The sequence below is a fragment of the Alosa alosa genome, unplaced genomic scaffold (genome assembly GCF_017589495.1).
Source record: "Alosa alosa isolate M-15738 ecotype Scorff River unplaced genomic scaffold, AALO_Geno_1.1 AALO_1.0_unplaced_146, whole genome shotgun sequence".
NCBI lineage: Eukaryota > Metazoa > Chordata > Actinopteri > Clupeiformes > Clupeidae > Alosa > Alosa alosa.
In genome coordinates this window covers 1-18000 of record NW_025962262.1, presented here as the reverse complement: position 1 = coordinate 18000, position 18000 = coordinate 1, and the positions used below count along the sequence as shown (strand labels likewise).

General features: G+C 40.9%; 1 protein-coding gene across 1 annotated transcript; it reads right to left on the bottom strand.

Annotated features, from left to right (window-relative positions):
• Positions 1-288: 288 nt before the first annotated feature.
• Positions 289-17995, bottom strand: LOC125290155 (ribonuclease inhibitor-like; the record flags this gene model as incomplete). Its single annotated transcript, XM_048237101.1, has 7 exons — positions 289-492; positions 2150-2320; positions 5242-5415; positions 6911-7081; positions 10486-10656; positions 11163-11333; positions 17889-17995. Coding segments are annotated over 7 exons (1161 nt in total), but the record flags the coding sequence as incomplete, so codon positions are not given.
• Positions 17996-18000: the final 5 nt, after the last annotated feature.

Here is an 18000-nt window from a genome sequence, read left to right as displayed (position 1 = left end):
GCTGACATCGGAACCCTATAAAAAGCCGTTATTTAATTGGTCAGGAACTCTATTGCATACGAAATTTCACATCAAACGAGACAGTTTCGAATGTTTTTTTTTTTATTATTGCATTTTTTTTTTCATTTTCATTTCGTCCTCAGTGAGTACAGACTAATTAGAATAACTGTGTTTATTAACCTGCTTAATTTTGTGTGAATTTCATCCGAAAAATTGGACTTGGTGTGGACAGGCCTTAAGACACATAAAACACCAACCAAACCATAATGTCCCACACTAGTCCTAATAATAATCCTTTACAAAGACATTTCTAACACCAACCTTAATGTCTGCAGTTTGCAGTTAGGACTAGACAGTCCCTTAGAGAGAAGCTGAACTCCAGAATTTCTCAGGTCATTGTGACTCAGGTCCAGCTCTGTCAGGGAGTTTGGTGACTGTAGAACAGCAGCCACAATTCCACAGGACTTCTCTGATAGTTTGCATTCAGCAAATCTGCATAACAACACAAATAAAGACAACATATTGCAGAGATGGATAAAGCTAAGGGATACAATGTGCCCCGTTAAATCAACACAATCAAGTGATCACATACATTCACAGTAAACATACGTATAACACATACACACACAGTAGACATATGTATGCATGCATGCACATGCACACACACAGGCACACCCACAAGGACATGCACGCATGCACACACACACACACACACACACACACACAAAACCACGAACATGCACACAATTCAAGAATTTCTCAGAATTATGAGCAGGCAAGATGGAGGTGGGGTTGTATAAAATGTATTTTACATGTGAAATCTATGAACTAATCATGTTTTCATACTTGTTGTCTAGCAGATACCAGTGAGAATTGAGTGTGCATAATGCAATTCAGTGAGACGGTTAGAATCATATATGCCTTTCACCTTTTGTTTTTAGCCAGCGGCCAGACCAGCAGATACCCTGACTTTGCTGAATTACTGAAGCTAAGCAGGCTTAGTAAGTACTTGGATAAGAAACCTCCTTGCAAGAGTAGGTTCCTGCTGGAAGTGGTGTTGGTGGCTGGCCAGTAGGTGGCATTCTTCCCTGTGGCCAAAAGCCACCAAACAAATATCAATCCCAATGTCCTATTGCAGTGACAGGGACACTGTACTGCAGGAGATGTTTTCCTTTACATGGATGTTAAATTGAGGTCCTGACTCACCATGGTTGTTAAAGATCGCATAGCACTTATCGCAAAGAGTATGTGGTTCCCTGATTTGCTTTATTTATCTACACATACATAAAGACACACACACATGCACACACACACACACACTGCACACATGCACACACACATGACTTATTTTTGTGGAAAACATGTGCTGGACACACATGACACACACAACACAAACACATAAACATATTTTATACAAAAAACAACCACACACTCTGCAAACACTCAATTACAAACACACAAAAAAAAGAACAAAGTAGAAAATTAACACAATTTGACAAGCGTGACTTATTTTTGTGGAAAAAAATACTATATATTTTTTTTTGAATACCGGCTTTTGATCATCTTAGGGTGGATTCTTAGGGTGGCTTCAGCTCCCCCAAAATAGGTCTAACGACGTCCTTGTGTGAAATGATGGTTAGGTGGTGGGGAAAGCTGTCTGTGGTGGAGTTCTCACTCTTGAAAACCTGGGAAAGTCTGATGTAACGTAAATTCTTTGTGACTTTGGCATATAGGCCTAATGAGACATATCTCATATACAATATCATACAATACAATATCATACATTGTGTCAGCCTTTTCTGCTTGTCATTCTACTTATGACATCGCTGACATCGGAACCCTATAAAAAGCCGTTATTTAATTGGTCAGGAACTCTATTGCATACGAAATTTCACATCAAACGAGACAGTTTCGAATGTTTTTTTTTTTTTTATTATTGCATTTTTTTTTTCATTTTCATTTCGTCCTCAGTGAGTACAGACTAATTAGAATAACTGTGTTTATTAACCTGCTTAATTTTGTGTGAATTTCATCCGAAAAATTGGACTTGGTGTGGACAGGCCTTAAGACACATAAAACACCAACCAAACCATAATGTGCCACACTAGTCCTAATAATAATCCTTTACAAAGACATGTCTAACACCAACCTTAATGTCTGCAGTTTGCAGTTAGGACTAGACAGTCCCTTAGAGAGAAGCTGAACTCCAGAATTTCTCAGGTCATTGTGACTCAGGTCCAGCTCTGTCAGGGAGTTTGGTGACTGTAGAACAGCAGCCACAATTCCACAGGACTTCTCTGATAGTTTGCATTCAGCAAGTCTGCATAACAACACAAATAAAGACAAAATATTGCAGAGATGGATAAATCTAAGGGATACAATGTGCCCCGATAAATCAACACAATCAAGTGATCACATACATTCACAGTAAACATACGTATAACACATACACACACAGTAGACATATGTATGCATGCATGCACATGCACACACACAGGCACACCCACAAGGACATGCACGCACGCACACACACACACAAACACGAACATGCACACAATTCAAGAATTTCTCAGAATTATGAGCAGGCAAGATGGAGGTGGGGTTGTATAAAATGTATTTTACATGTGAAATCTATGAACTAATCATGTTTTCATACTTGTTGTCTAGCAGATACCAGTGAGAATTGAGTGTGCATAATGCAATTCAGTGAGACGGTTAGAATCATATATGCCTTTCACCTTTTGTTTTTAGCCAGCGGCCAGACCAGCAGATACCCTGACTTTGCTGAATTACTGAAGCTAAACAGGCTTAGTAAGTACTTGGATAAGAAACCTCCTTGCAAGAGTAGGTTCCTGCTGGAAGTGGTGTTGGTGGCTGGCCAGTAGGTGGCATTCTTCCCTGTGGCCAAAAGCCACCAAACAAATATCAATCCCAATGTCCTATTGCAGTGACAGGGACACTGTACTGCAGGAGATGTTTTCCTTTGCATGGATGTTAAATTGAGGTCCTGACTCACCATGGTTGTTAAAGATCGCATGGCACTTATCGCAAAGAGTATGTGGTTCCCTGATTTGCTTTATTTATCTACACATACATAAAGACACACACACACACACACACACACACACACACACACACACACACACACACACACACACACACACACACACATAAAACACACATACACAAAGACACATAAAACAAAAACAAAACACACACACACACACACACACACACACATACACAAAGACACATAAACACACACACACACACACACACACACACATGCACACACACATACAGTACATGGACACACATGACACACACAACACAAACACATAAACACACATACATACACACACACACACACACACACACACACACATACAGTACATGGACACACATGACACACACAACACAAACACAAAAACACACATACATACACACACACACACACACACACACACACACACACACACACACACACACAAAACACATATACACAAAAACAACCACACACTCTGCAAACACTCAATTACAAACACACAAAAAAGGAACAAAGTAGAAAATGAACACAATTTGACAAGCGTGACTTATTTTTGTGGAAAAAATGTGCTGGACTGGGCGGCGTCATATTTTGTACCGCTCTGCGGTACATCTAGTTATTACATTGTGTGATCAATATGCCAGAATAAATGGTACACATAGCATACACTGGTATTTGTACCAGACGGGGTATTAATAGAACAACACATTGCTGTGTGCACCGGGGTACGAATAGCATACATTGATATTTGTACCAGACGGGGTACTAATAGGACACATTGCTGTGTGCACCGGGGTATGAATATAATTCACTTCTAATTGACCTGTCGCTAAGCGCCACCCTTAGAACGCTGATGATGACAGTCCAGCCTCAACGGGACTCGGACATCAGCTCGGACAACTCCATAGGAAACAACAGGGAGGAGGCATAAAATGACAAATTAATGGTTATTTATGGAGTTTATTAACTCAAAAAACCCAGACGAATAACCATGGTCAAACGTTTTGCATGGGGGACGTGTAATACTGATAGCCGGTACCCCGAGAGGCTAGAAAACGGGGTATATTTTCATCAACAGTAGCCTACAGGACGTCTCTCGCGTTTGCAACAGCTCGACGTAATGTAGGCTACTAAGCCAACAACGTGGGCACAGGGTCCCTGTTAAATCCCAAGATGAAAATGCCCATTAACCAACTACTATATTCTTACTACATCAAATATTAACGTAACCTAACATATCTTAGTATCAATCTTCCACTAGCTAGCTAGCTAGCATTAACGTCAGTGGTTTTTGCACGGTGATTTGCACGGCTACTCGCCACAACTGCTTGTCACCTTGTATGTATTCTAAAGTTTTGAATACACCCCTCCATATAATAGCATAATTAAGTCCCTTTTGATAGCTTCTGGAGGAAAGTAAATATTTTATCGACCAAAACGTCCTCAAAGCCTGCTTTCATATACTGCCAGCTGCCATTGTCCACAATGTATTTCTAATCAAGTCTGGTTTATTTGTCCGAGTTTTCACACGGTAACAGTGGGGGGCGGAGCTTAGCGACAGGTCAATTGCACCAGGGTACGAATAGCATACACTGCTAATTGTACCAGGGGTGCAAATAGCCTTACCCTTATAATATTTACTTTCCTCGCAAACCGTTCACCACAGCAATTAGCAGCTAACATCGTTTAAAAGCTGAAAAAAGCTCTTTCATGTGATGTGATACTTCTGATGTCTGTGTGATGAGTAGGCTACTTCGGGAGCAGTTCAACTGAGAAGAATGGGTGATTTTGGACGCACTTTCTTGCCGTGCACTGTCACTCCACTGCGTGAAAGACAAAATTAATTTGCGCTGTGAATGCTAAGATTATTTTGACAGGATATAGGCTAAATAAAAATAGCTATTAGTCTGACGCAAAGCAAAATATTGAAAGAAGGGGGCACCAAGGCCACTGTGGCCTGTAAACCTCTGATTTTCAAAGGGGCATCACGGCAAACGCAAGGGGCATCGACGGCCATGGCCGTCGTGGCTGCCGTGAAATTCCTACCCTGGTAAGTATGTATGTATGTATGTATGTATGTATGTATGTATGTATGTATGTATGTATATATAAATAAATAAACAAACACATACAATTTAAATAAACAAATAAATCCAGACTACAACTTGATGTTTCTGGTTCTCTAGATTACATACTGAAGTGTTTCAACTTTGCGGTGAGGATCCTCCAGTGTAGCAGATAACAGCTTCTGTGCTGATCCTCCAGAATGATTGTTGTTCACGTACAGCTCTTTCACACAGGAGGGGTTTATCATCATGGCCAGAGCCAGGCAAACATAACCTTCATCTGACACACCACACTTGCTGAGTCTGAGAGAGAGAGAGGGGGGGGGGGGCATTTTATAATTAAAAGCCTGTACACACCAGATACGTCATGAAACCCCAGAGTGAAGATGTATACTTAACACGTCACATATGACATACTGTAGGCCAGTGCAGTGCAGTCGAACCACGAAACACAATCGGTTGAGCCCATCAGGTTCAGTCCATGGACACCGACTTTTCTTTCAAGAAAAATCCTCCGTGTTAACTAGTCTACATGTTAGGCTTAATCTACGTTGACTGTGCCACTAGGTCACTAAAAGAATGTGTAAAGCAAACCGTAGGCTACAGTACATTTGAGGCGACAAACAACAAACACAAACACCTCTTAGCAGGGCCAGCAGCAGAGACTGGTCACTGGTGGGCAGGGAAGACGAGAGGCAACCGTTGCCCTGAGAATCGCTGTTGAGTTGGGAAAGTTGGCTACGCACGCGGTGAGCTTCCAGGCTAACGGTTTCCACTCAAGGCTTTTCCAACGTCCACCAAGTTGTAACGTTAACGCTAAGTTAGTCCCACTATGGCAGACACTCCCTCTTCTCTGTCCTTCCCGATCGACAGTAAACAGCTCCCAAGATGTTTGTACCGGGATGTGTTAATACTCTCTTGCTGATCTATTTAGCACTTGCAGTTACTGCTTCAGCCACCAAATGACTTCAACGTTAAGAAACTGCCACGTCCTGAAAAGAATATCGGAACGTCACGTATTACCAACCGTCCCGTATGACCAACCTCTTACGTGTATGTGTCACTTAATATTCATTTCTATACAAACCAAGACGGATTCCTAAAGAAACACAAGCACCCACACCATAAGTGTATCAGTCTTGTAAGGCTGTGTGTACAAATCTGCTTGGAGCTCCAGTGGAATTTTGAATTGCGACATGAATTCTGTGTGATGGGAATAGGTAAAAAAAATTGGATATTTCAGGCAGTAAAAGCGGTAAGAACCAAACTAGATTTTGTTCAAATCTACACACCTATGGTTACTGAAAAATGTAAGGTTCATTTATCAAATGTTATTTTGAAGTGTTAAAAAACAATAGTTTTAGAATTTTCAAAATAATTGGTTGGTAATTAGCATGGTTACGATACGTGACTATCAACCTCGGTGACTGTACTGTTATGACAGCTTGTAGCCTTTTTAGTAACTTTTTCATCCCACTTTCAAAACCATGACATCGATGACATCGGAACCCTGCAAAATCATTATTTGATTGGTCAGGACCTCTATCGCATACGATATTTCACATCAAACGAGACAGTTTCGAATGTTTTTTTTCATTGCAACAAATTCCGTCCTCGGTGAGTACAAACTAATTAGAATAACTGTGTTTATTAACCTGCTTAATTTTGTGTGAATTTCATCCGAAAAACTGAACTTGGTGTGGACAGGCCTTAAAACACATATAAAACACCAACCAAACCATAATGTGCCACACTAGTCCTAATAATAATCCTTTACAAAGACATGTCTAACACCAACCTTAATGTCTGCAGTTTGCAGTTAGGACTAGACAGTCCCTTAGAGAGAAGCTGAACTCCAGAATCTCTCAGGTCATTGTGACTCAGGTCCAGCTCTGTCAGGGAGTTTGGTGACTGTAGAACAGCAGCCACAATTCCACAGGCGTTCTCTGAGAGTTTGCATTCAGCAAGTCTGCATAACAACACAAATAAAGACAAAATATTGCAGAGATGGATAAATGTAAGGGATACAATGTGCCCCGATAAATCAACACAATCAAGTGATCTTTCGCAGATCATTCCCATGCCAAATCACATACACATACATAAAACACATACATACAGAAAATGCGAAAAATTTGTGTGTGAAATTTTTGCACTCAAAGTGTACACACCAAGTCCGATGCGATTATTTTAATATTTCGCATTCTATTTCGCACTCACGTCACGCAGGTTCACACAGCGACTTTCAGTAAGCAGGGAGAACTCATAAAATCATCAAGATTTGAAACAGATTATAGCCTTGATCATTCATGGAACCGTGCATTGGCTTGAGAGGTGCTGGGGAAATTAAAGCTTACGGCCATCCCTTGTCTATTCTATTAGTGTCTATTAGTGCACCATACACCCACCCCAGTTAAGCATTCTTCCTTGAGAAAAATTTGAACTCCGAGTCCGGGTAAATAGACGGACACAGAGAGGTCAGCAGGGAATGACGAGCTGATTTTGGGCTGAGCTCAACGTTGCACTCTGCCCCACATTGAGCCCAGCCCCGATCTGCAAGCTGCAGCCAGGGGTGCCCGCATATTGGACTCGAGGTATGCCATTTGGGCGGACTGGTGTAGCCTAACAAGTTGTACTGTAGGCAAGGCCTCATTTAAAATGTTACATGCCAAAATGCTATACGCCAACACGCTATAAAACGGCCATAGCCTATATCATGTACATCTCACGAAACCATTTCACACGCAGGCTACGTCAAAATGTGTCTGCTAAGGAGCGGAGGCACAGAGACAGCCTGTAGAAATGAGCATGGGATAAAATCGCACTGCTGCAACAAGTGGTAAAAATTGATCAGCTTGTATGACGATGATCCAACACACAGCAAAAGCTAATAATGAAAAGGAAAATCGGACTTGTGTGTACGGGCATTAACATTGAATTTGCTCGGCAGGTCAGTCTGGGCCCATATTCACAAAGAATGTTAACTCATTGAATGCCAAGCTGTTTTCGGGAGCTTTGTCCTAGAGTGCCAGCAATCTAGACCATTGTTGATGATTTTTGTACAGCCACAGCATATTCTGTGTTATAGCTATGAACACATACAATAGCTCGATTAAAAGGTGAGGCTTTAAGCTCTCGGTGGGTGCAAACCGTGTATTTCTACACGCCTCTGTTCCTGAGAAATCCCAAGCTAAACAGTGGCTAGTTTTCATCAAAATTTTTTTCTAGAAATGGAGATATAACGTCTTTCATGAAATATGAAGTGTTGCCTGTTACTTACTTGTGTAAACGTTCCGGGAAGTGATCAGCGAGACCAGGCGAGACTGCCACCTAGTGATAGACCCATGAAAATGGCCTGGTTTTGACCTGACGTGCATGCGTCACTGATTCGACCCAAAGCGGCAACCGAGTTATGATAAAATGTCCAGATAAAATGTCCAGATTGTGCGTTTTCATGAGTTTCACGATCGTCATATATTTCATTTCAATTCATCACAGAGTTCCCAAAATCACATATAAGGTGTGTTAGAGTGTCTAGTTTCGTAATTTAAAAAAAAAACTAAAAACGTAATATTACGTTTTTGGCACTCAACGCATGGGAAGGAAAAACGTAATATTACGTTGTTGGCACTCAATGAGTTAAACACAAAAAAGTAAAAATGAGGTGTTGTAATCGCCGGTATCTGTGACCAAACATAGTCAAAACTGCACAAAATTGGAAGTGTAGGATCATTATGACACCCTCTGAATGCACGCCAAGTTTCGTGGAATTCCGTTCATGGGGAGCCACACAATAAATTAATTTATGTTACTATACACCAACTGGCCTGTAGGTGGCCGGAGACAGTTTTCTGTGAATATCTCGAAAACCGTAGGGCCATTACCACTTATTTCATGTATAGCGCCCCCTAGTTAAAAATTAAAAAGCAAAACATTAGGTGTTTTCATCACAATATCTCTGGCTGACATGGTCAAAACTGCACAAAATTGAAAGTGTAGGATCATTATGACACCCTCCGAATGCATGCCAAGTTTCGTGGACTTTCGTTCATGGGGGGCCTTACAATAAAATAATTTATGTGTACATTTAGTGACCGTACACCAACAAGGATTCCCGGGACACTGAAAGACTGGGGTACACGAAACTTGGTGGGCATGTAACCCCACATGGATAGCATGGAACCATCGTTTTTCATTTTGATCTGTAGCCCCCCCGCTGGACTGGACCCCCCGAAAGGAGGGTAGGGCCTAGGATGAATTTTTTGCGTATGTTTGCCTCCAGGGGTCATGTAAACCCATTCCATATGCACACATGTGCATAAACAGATACACACGCACACACATACATTCAGAGTAATCCTATGTATGACACATACTCACACAGTAGACATATGCACATGCACACACACAGGCACATAAACAGGCAAACACACAAGCACATGCACATGCACGCACACACACCCACCCACACACCCATAAACATAAACATGTACACACACACATCCACACAATTCAAGAATTTCTCAGAATTATGAACAGGCAAGATGGGGGTGGGGTTGTATAAAATGTATATTACATGTGAAATCTATGAACTAATCATATTTTGGTACTTGTTGTCTAGCAGATACCAGTGAGAATTGAGTGTGCATAATGCAATTCAGTGAGACGGTTAGAATCATATATGCCTTTCAGCGTGACTTATATTTGTGGAAAACATGTGCTTGACTGGGCGGCGGTCATATTTTGTACCGCTCTGCGGTACACCTAGTTACTATATATTTTTAGGGGGCTTTTGATCATCTTAGGGTGCCTTCAGCTCCCCCAAAATAGGTCTAACGACGTCCTTGTGTGAAATGATGGTTAGGTGGTGGGGAAAGCTGTCTGTGGTGGAGTTCTCACTCTTGAAAACCTGGGAAAGTCTGATGTAACGTAAATTCTTTGTGACTTTGGCATATAGGCCTAATGAGACATATCTCATATACAATATCATACAATACAATATCATACATTGTGTCAGCCTTTTCTGCTTGTCATTCTACTTATGACATCGCTGACATCGGAACCCTATAAAAAGCCGTTATTTAATTGGTCAGGAACTCTATTGCATACGAAATTTCACATCAAACGAGACAGTTTCGAATGTTTTTTTTTTTTATTATTGCATTTTTTTTTTTTCATTTTCATTTCGTCCTCAGTGAGTACAGACTAATTAGAATAACTGTGTTTATTAACCTGCTTAATTTTGTGTGAATTTCATCCGAAAAATTGGACTTGGTGTGGACAGGCCTTAAGACACATAAAACACCAACCAAACCATAATGTGCCACACTAGTCCTAATAATAATCCTTTACAAAGACATGTCTAACACCAACCTTAATGTCTGCAGTTTGCAGTTAGGACTAGACAGTCCCTTAGAGAGAAGCTGAACTCCAGAATTTCTCAGGTCATTGTGACTCAGGTCCAGCTCTGTCAGGGAGTTTGGTGACTGTAGAACAGCAGCCACAATTCCACAGGACTTCTCTGATAGTTTGCATTCAGCAAATCTGCATAACAACACAAATAAAGACAAAATATTGCAGAGATGGATAAAGCTAAGGGATACAATGTGCCCCGTTAAATCAACACAATCAAGTGATCACATACATTCACAGTAAACATACGTATAACACATACACACACAGTAGACATATGTATGCATGCATGCATGCACACACACAGGCACACCCACAAGGACACACGCATGCACAGCACACAATTCGATACGCACTATCAACCTCGGTGACTGTAATGACAGACATAACTTTTTCATCCCACTTTCAAAACCATGACATCGATGACCTCGAACCCTGCAAAATCACATTTGATTGGTCACACACATATTTCACATCAAACACACATTGCAACAAATTCAGTACAAACTAATTAGAATAACTGTGTTTATTAACCTGCTTAATTTTGTGTGAATTTCATCCTAAAAACACCAACCAAACCATAATGTGCCACACTAGTCCTAATAATAATCCTTTACAAAGACAGTTCTAACACCAACCTTAATGTCTGCAGTTTGCAGTTAGGACTAGACAGTCCCTTAGAGAGAAGCTGAACTCCAGAATCTCTCAGGTCATTGTGACTCAGGTCCAGCTCTGTCAGGGAGTTTGTTGACTGTAGAACAGCAGCCACAATTCCACAGGCGTTCTCTGAGAGTTTGCATTCAGCAAGTCTGCATAACAACACAAATAAAGACAAAATATTGCAGAGATGGATAAATCTAAGGGATACAATGTGCCCCGATAAATCAACACAATCAAGTGATCTTTCGCAGATCATTCCCATGCCAAATCACATACACATACATAAAACACATACATACAGAAAATGCGAAAAATTTGTGTGTGAAATTTTTGAACTCAAAGTGTACACACCAAGTCCGATGCATTATTTTAATATTTCGATTCTATTTCTCGCACTCACGTCACGCAGGTTCACACAGCGACTTTCAGTAAGCAGGGAGAACTCATAAAATCATCAAGATTTGAAACAGATTATAGCCTTGATCATTCATGGAACCGTGCATTGGCTTGAGAGGTGCTGGGGAAATTAAAGCTTACGGCCATCCCTTGTCTATTCTATTAGTGTCTATTAGTGCACCATACACCCACCCCAGTTAAGCATTCTTCCTTGAGAAAAATTTGAACTCCGAGTCCGGGTAAATAGACGGACACAGAGAGGTCAGCAGGGAATGACGAGCTGATTTTGGGCTGAGCTCAACGTTGCACTCTGCCCCACATTGAGCCTAGCCCTGATCTGCAAGCTGCAGCCAGGGTGCCCGTGATATTGGACTCGAGGTATGCCATTTGGGCGGACTGGTGTAGCTTAACAAGTTGTACTGTAGGCAAGGCCTCATTTAAAATGTTACATGCCAAAATGCTATACGCCAACACGCTATAAAACGGCCATAGCCTATATCATGTACATCTCACGAAACCATTTCACACGCAGGCTACGTCAAAATGTGTCTGCTAAGGAGCGGAGGCACAGAGACAGCCTGTAGAAATGAGCATGGGATAAAATCGCACTGCTGCAACAAGTGGTAAAAATTGATCAGCTTGTATGACGATGATCCAACACACAGCAAAAGCTAACTAGATGTACCGCATAGCGGTACAAAATATGACCGCCGCTCAGTCCTGTACATCCGTTCCGCGAAAATAAATCACACTTCAATTTGTCTCCATATTTTACTCCATCCCCACTCTTGAAACTTTTGTGTATGCTTATTTGGCATGCCTGAGTGTGTGTGGGGCTGCACAGAAAGTACCCTACTGGTGCTGAAAAGGTGAATAGATTGTAGAATAGCCAAAGAAGATGTAGAATTGTTATAAAACCTTTAAAATCTCTAAACAATCACAAGTAGGGCAGTTCATCACAGTTCATCCATTGCAACTGGATTGATGAAAGGTCACTTACACCTGTAGGCTACATTGTATTTGGGAAAAGCAAAAGGTATCAGCATAATGTTATTTATTTATTTATTTTTTATGTATTTATAAACAAAACCATCTCTGTCAGTTCCATGTCGTTTTCAACAGCTATCAAAACAAAGGTCATTTTGGATGGATGGATTTTTTGTGAATGTTTCTTCTTCTACATAAGATTTTAGTCATCTTTAGTTCATGTAATACTTTATTGTCAATGCACAAATTAAGTAACAGTAGTCTGAAACGCTATTGTTAATGCACAAATTAAGTAACAGTAGCCTAGTCTGAAACGAAAATGCTGTTTTACATCTAACCAGTGGTGCAAATAACTGACATGTCCAAATGGGCCTTGATGAAATGCGCCGCTAGACTGTTCATACACATTTTAACGGGCCAAAGTTGAAGAGCTTTTGTCCGTTATTGTTAGTGCAAATATAGGCTGATTCATGTTCCCTTGCATTGTTTAACTGAGGTCCATGGCTAGTCTGGCTTTCATCAGACCAAGCTCAATCTTTTAAGAAATCAAAAAATAAATAGCGGGCAGATCAGGCTGGGTTCACCCAGCCTAGTCCATAGGCACCCGATATTGTTTAATTTTCCGATTGAGATATACACGCTCTGGCTATTCTAAATGCAAAAATGCATCAGGGAGTTATGACAAAACGGTAACTAACATACTAGATCCTAATAGAAAGTTGTTAGCTTCCCTAAGCTACAGGTAGGATTATAAGGTAGGCCTAATGACAACATAAATTGTCAATAGGCTATGCTGGCGACACAAATAAAATCTCCTTTGGAAACCAATGGCTTACGCCTTACAGTATCAAGCGGACTTAAACTGTCATATCGCGGGCGAAAAGTTGTAATAACATTCACGCAGCTCCATGAGTCAAGGAAAGCGCCAATGAAGTAGCCACTTAAATGGGACCCACTACACAGTAGCTTAAGGTGTTTTGCTAAAACAGCCATAATGAAATGAAGGTGTCATTGTTTGATACTTCACACACACGTGCTTTTTAATTTCACAGACTACAACTACCAAGCTGTAATCAAAGCACATCGATTCCCCTCTCACACCCTGCACGCACTTAAAACAAAATAAACAGGCGTCTCAGTCTCACGCATGTATAGGCAAAACTGTATCAGACCGGTGTAACGTTGGTAAATCTTCCATTGCACAGAATGATTTTGTAGCACGGCAATAAATGACAGTCGAAAGATACAAACAGTGCTGCTATCAATTTGTTTGGTATAACCGCATTTATAGTTTTCTACAAATGCAATAAATCAAATGCCTCCATCACTCAACCAACGCTTAACGGTAACATTACCTAGGTCCTTATTGATATTACAAGATTAACGCATCCTGCAGTAAAACCAAGCATGTCCGATAAACATCCTGAGATTTATTTCGCTTCAAGAAGAAATGGGAATTACACTTCATGTGAACATCGTCCCTATCCTTATTAGATGTTCGCTATGTAAATTACAGTCCTTGTATGAAGGCCCATTGTTTTTTCCAACCCACTTTTAACTTCCAACAAAATTACGCCTCACTGCAACGATCGCCATCTAGTGGACAAACGATAAACCACCAATACTGAAAAATGCAGCCATGATGATGATGATGAATATTTATTTTGGCTTTCTTTTAATCCTACTGATTTTCATTTTTTACCGGGGGGGGGGGGGCAAATCACAAATGAGTGATTATGAGCCAGGTTGATGTGGGCCCTTGAGACCAACATACCATAAAAGATTCACAGAGAACTGTGTTTGCCCTACCCTCCTTTCGGGGGGTCCAGTCCAGCGGGGGGGCTGCAGATGAAAACGAAAAATGACGGTTCCATGCTATCCATGTGGGGGTACATGCCCACCAAGTTTTGTGTACCCCGGTCTTTCAGTGTCCCGAATCCTTTGTTGGTGTATGCCACTAAATGTACACATAAATTATTTTATTGTAAGGCCCCCATGAACGAAAAGTACACAAAACTTGGCATGCATTCAGAGGGTGTCATAATGATCCTACACTTTTAATTTCGTGCAGTTTTGACCTTGTCAGCCAGAGATATTGAGATGAAAACACCTAATTTTTTGCTTTTTAATTTTTAACTAGGTGGCGCTATACATGAAATAAGTGGTAATGGGATGGGTTGACATGCCCCCTTAAGACCAACATACAAAAAAGGTGGACCCCCTAGGCCCCCACGGTTCTCGAGATATTCACAGAAAACTGTCTCCGCCACCTACAGGCCAGTTGGTGTATAGTAATATAAATTAATTTATTGTGTGGCCCCCATGAACAAAATTCCACCTAAACTTGGCGTGCATTCAGAAGGTGTCAAAATGATCCTACACTTCCAATTTCGTGCAGTTTTGACTATGTTAGGTCACAGATACCTACAATTACAACACCTCATTTTTACTTTTTGTGTTTAACTAGGTGGCGCTTATACATGAAATTAGTGGTTATGGAATGGGCTGACATGGCCCCTTGAGATCAACATACAAAAAAAAGGTGGTCCTCCTAAACCCACGGTTCTCGAGATATTCACAGAAAACTGTGTCTGCCCTACCCTCCTTTCGGGGTGCAGTCCAGCGTGGGGGCTACAGATCAAAACGAAAACGATGGTTCCATGCTATCCATATGGGGTTACATGCCCACCAAGTTTTGTCTACCCCGGTCTTTCAGTGTCCCGGGAATCATTGACGGAAATTTGGACATGCGAAAAAGAAAAAAAAAAAAAAAAAAAAAAAAAAAAAATCTGACTAAACCTATATGACCACCGCGCTACAAGGCGCCGGGCGGTCATAATAATGAAAAGGAAAATCGGACTTGTGTGTACGGGCATTAACATTGAATTTGCTCGGCAGGTCAGTCTGGGCCCATATTCACAAAGAATGTTAACTCATTGAATGCCAAGCTGTTTTCGGGAGCTTTGTCCTAGAGTGCCAGCAATCTAGACCATTGTTGATGATTTTTGTACAGCCACAGCATATTCTGTGTTATAGCTATGAACACATACAATAGCTCGATTAAAAGGTGAGGCTTTAAGCTCGGGTGGGTGCAAACCGTGTATTTCTACACGCCTTCTGTTCCTGAGAAATCCCAAGCTAAACAGTGGCTAGTTTTCATCAAAATGTTTTTCTAGAAATGGAGATATAACGTCTTTCATGAAATATGAAGTGTTGCCTGTTACTTACTTGTGTAAACGTTCCGGGAAGTGATCAGCGAGACCAGGCGAGACTGCCACCTAGTGATAGACCCATGAAAATGGCCTGGTTTTGACCTGACGTGCATGCGTCACTGATTCGACCCAAAGCGGCAACCGAGTTATGATAAAATGTCCAGATAAAATGTCCAGATTGTGCGTTTTCATGAGTTTCACGATCGTCATATATTTCATTTCAATTCATCACAGAGTTCCCAAAATCACATATAAGGTGTGTTAGAGTGTCTAGATTCGTAATTTAAAAAAACTAAAAAACGTATTATTACGCTTTTGGCACTCAACGATGGGAAGGAAAAAATGTAATATTACGTTGTTGGCACTCAATGAGTTAAACACAAAAAGTAAAAATGAGGTGTTGTAATCACGTATCTGTGACCAAACATAGTCAAAACTGCACAAAATTGGAAGTGTAGGATCATTATGACACCCTCTGAATGCACGCCAAGTTTCGGGAATTCGCTCATGGGGAGCCACACAATAAATTAATTTATGTTACTATACACCAACTGGCCTGTAGGTGGCGGAGACAGTTTTCTGTGAATATCTCGAAAACCGTGGGGCCATTACCACTTATTTCATGTATAGCTACCCTAGTTAAAAATTAAAAAAAAAAAATTAAAAAGCAAAACATTAGGTGTTTTCATCACAATATCTCTGGCTGACATGGTCAAAACTGCACAAAATTGAAAGTGTAGGATCATTATGACACCCTCCTAATGCATGCCAAGTTTCGTGGACTTTCGCTCATGGGGGCCTTACAATAAAATAATTTATGTGTACATTTAGTGACCGCATGACACCAACAAGGATTCCCGACACTGAAAGACTGGGGTACAAAACTTGGTGGGCATGTAACCCCACATGGATAGCATGGAACCATCGTTTTTCATTTTGATCTGTAGCCCCCCCGCTGGACTGGACCCCCCGAAAGGAGGGTAGGGCCTAGGATGAATTTTTTGCGTATGTTTGCCTCCAGGGGTCATGTAAACCCATTCCATATGCACGCATGTGCATAAACAGATACACACGCACACACATACATTCAGAGTAATCCTATGTATGACACATACTCACACAGTAGACATATGCACATGCACACACACAGGCACATAAACAGGCAAACACACAAGCACATGCACATGCACGCACACACACCCACCCACACACCCATAAACATAAACATGTACACACACACATCCACACAATTCAAGAATTTCTCAGAATTATGAACAGGCAAGATGGGGGTGGGGTTGTATAAAATGTATATTACATGTGAAATCTATGAACTAATCATATTTTGGTACTTGTTGTCTAGCAGATACCAGTGAGAATTGAGTGTGCATAATGCAATTCAGTGAGACGGTTAGAATCATATATGCCTTTCAGCGTGACTTATATTTGTGGAAAACATGTGCTTGACTGGGCGGCGGTCATATTTTGTACCGCTCTGCGGTACACCTAGTTACTATATATTTTAAGGGGGCTTTTGATCATCTTAGGGTGCCTTCAGCTCCCCCAAAATAGGTCTAACGACGTCCTTGTGTGAAATGATGGTTAGGTGGTGGGGAAAGCTGTCTGTGGTGGAGTTCTCACTCTTGAAAACCTGGGAAAGTCTGATGTAACGTAAATTCTTTGTGACTTTGGCATATAGGCCTAATGAGACATATCTCATATACAATATCATACAATACAATATCATACATTGTGTCAGCCTTTTCTGCTTGTCATTCTACTTATGACATCGCTGACATCGGAACCCTATAAAAAGCCGTTATTTAATTGGTCAGGAACTCTATGGCATACGAAATTTCACATCAAACGAGACAGTTTCGAATGTTTTTTTTTTATTATTGCATTTTTTTTTCATTTTCATTTCGTCCTCAGTGAGTACAGACTAATTAAAATAACTGTGTTTATTAACCTGCTTAATTTTGTGTGAATTTCATCCGAAAAAATTGACTTGGTGTGGACAGGCCTTAAGACACATAAAAAACACCAACCAAACCATAATGTGCCACACTAGTCCTAATAATAATCCTTTACAAAGACATTTCTAACACCAACCTTAATGTCTGCAGTTTGCAGTTAGGACTAGACAGTCCCTTAGAGAGAAGCTGAACTCCAGAATTTCTCAGGTCATTGTGACTCAGGTCCAGCTCTGTCAGGGAGTTTGGTG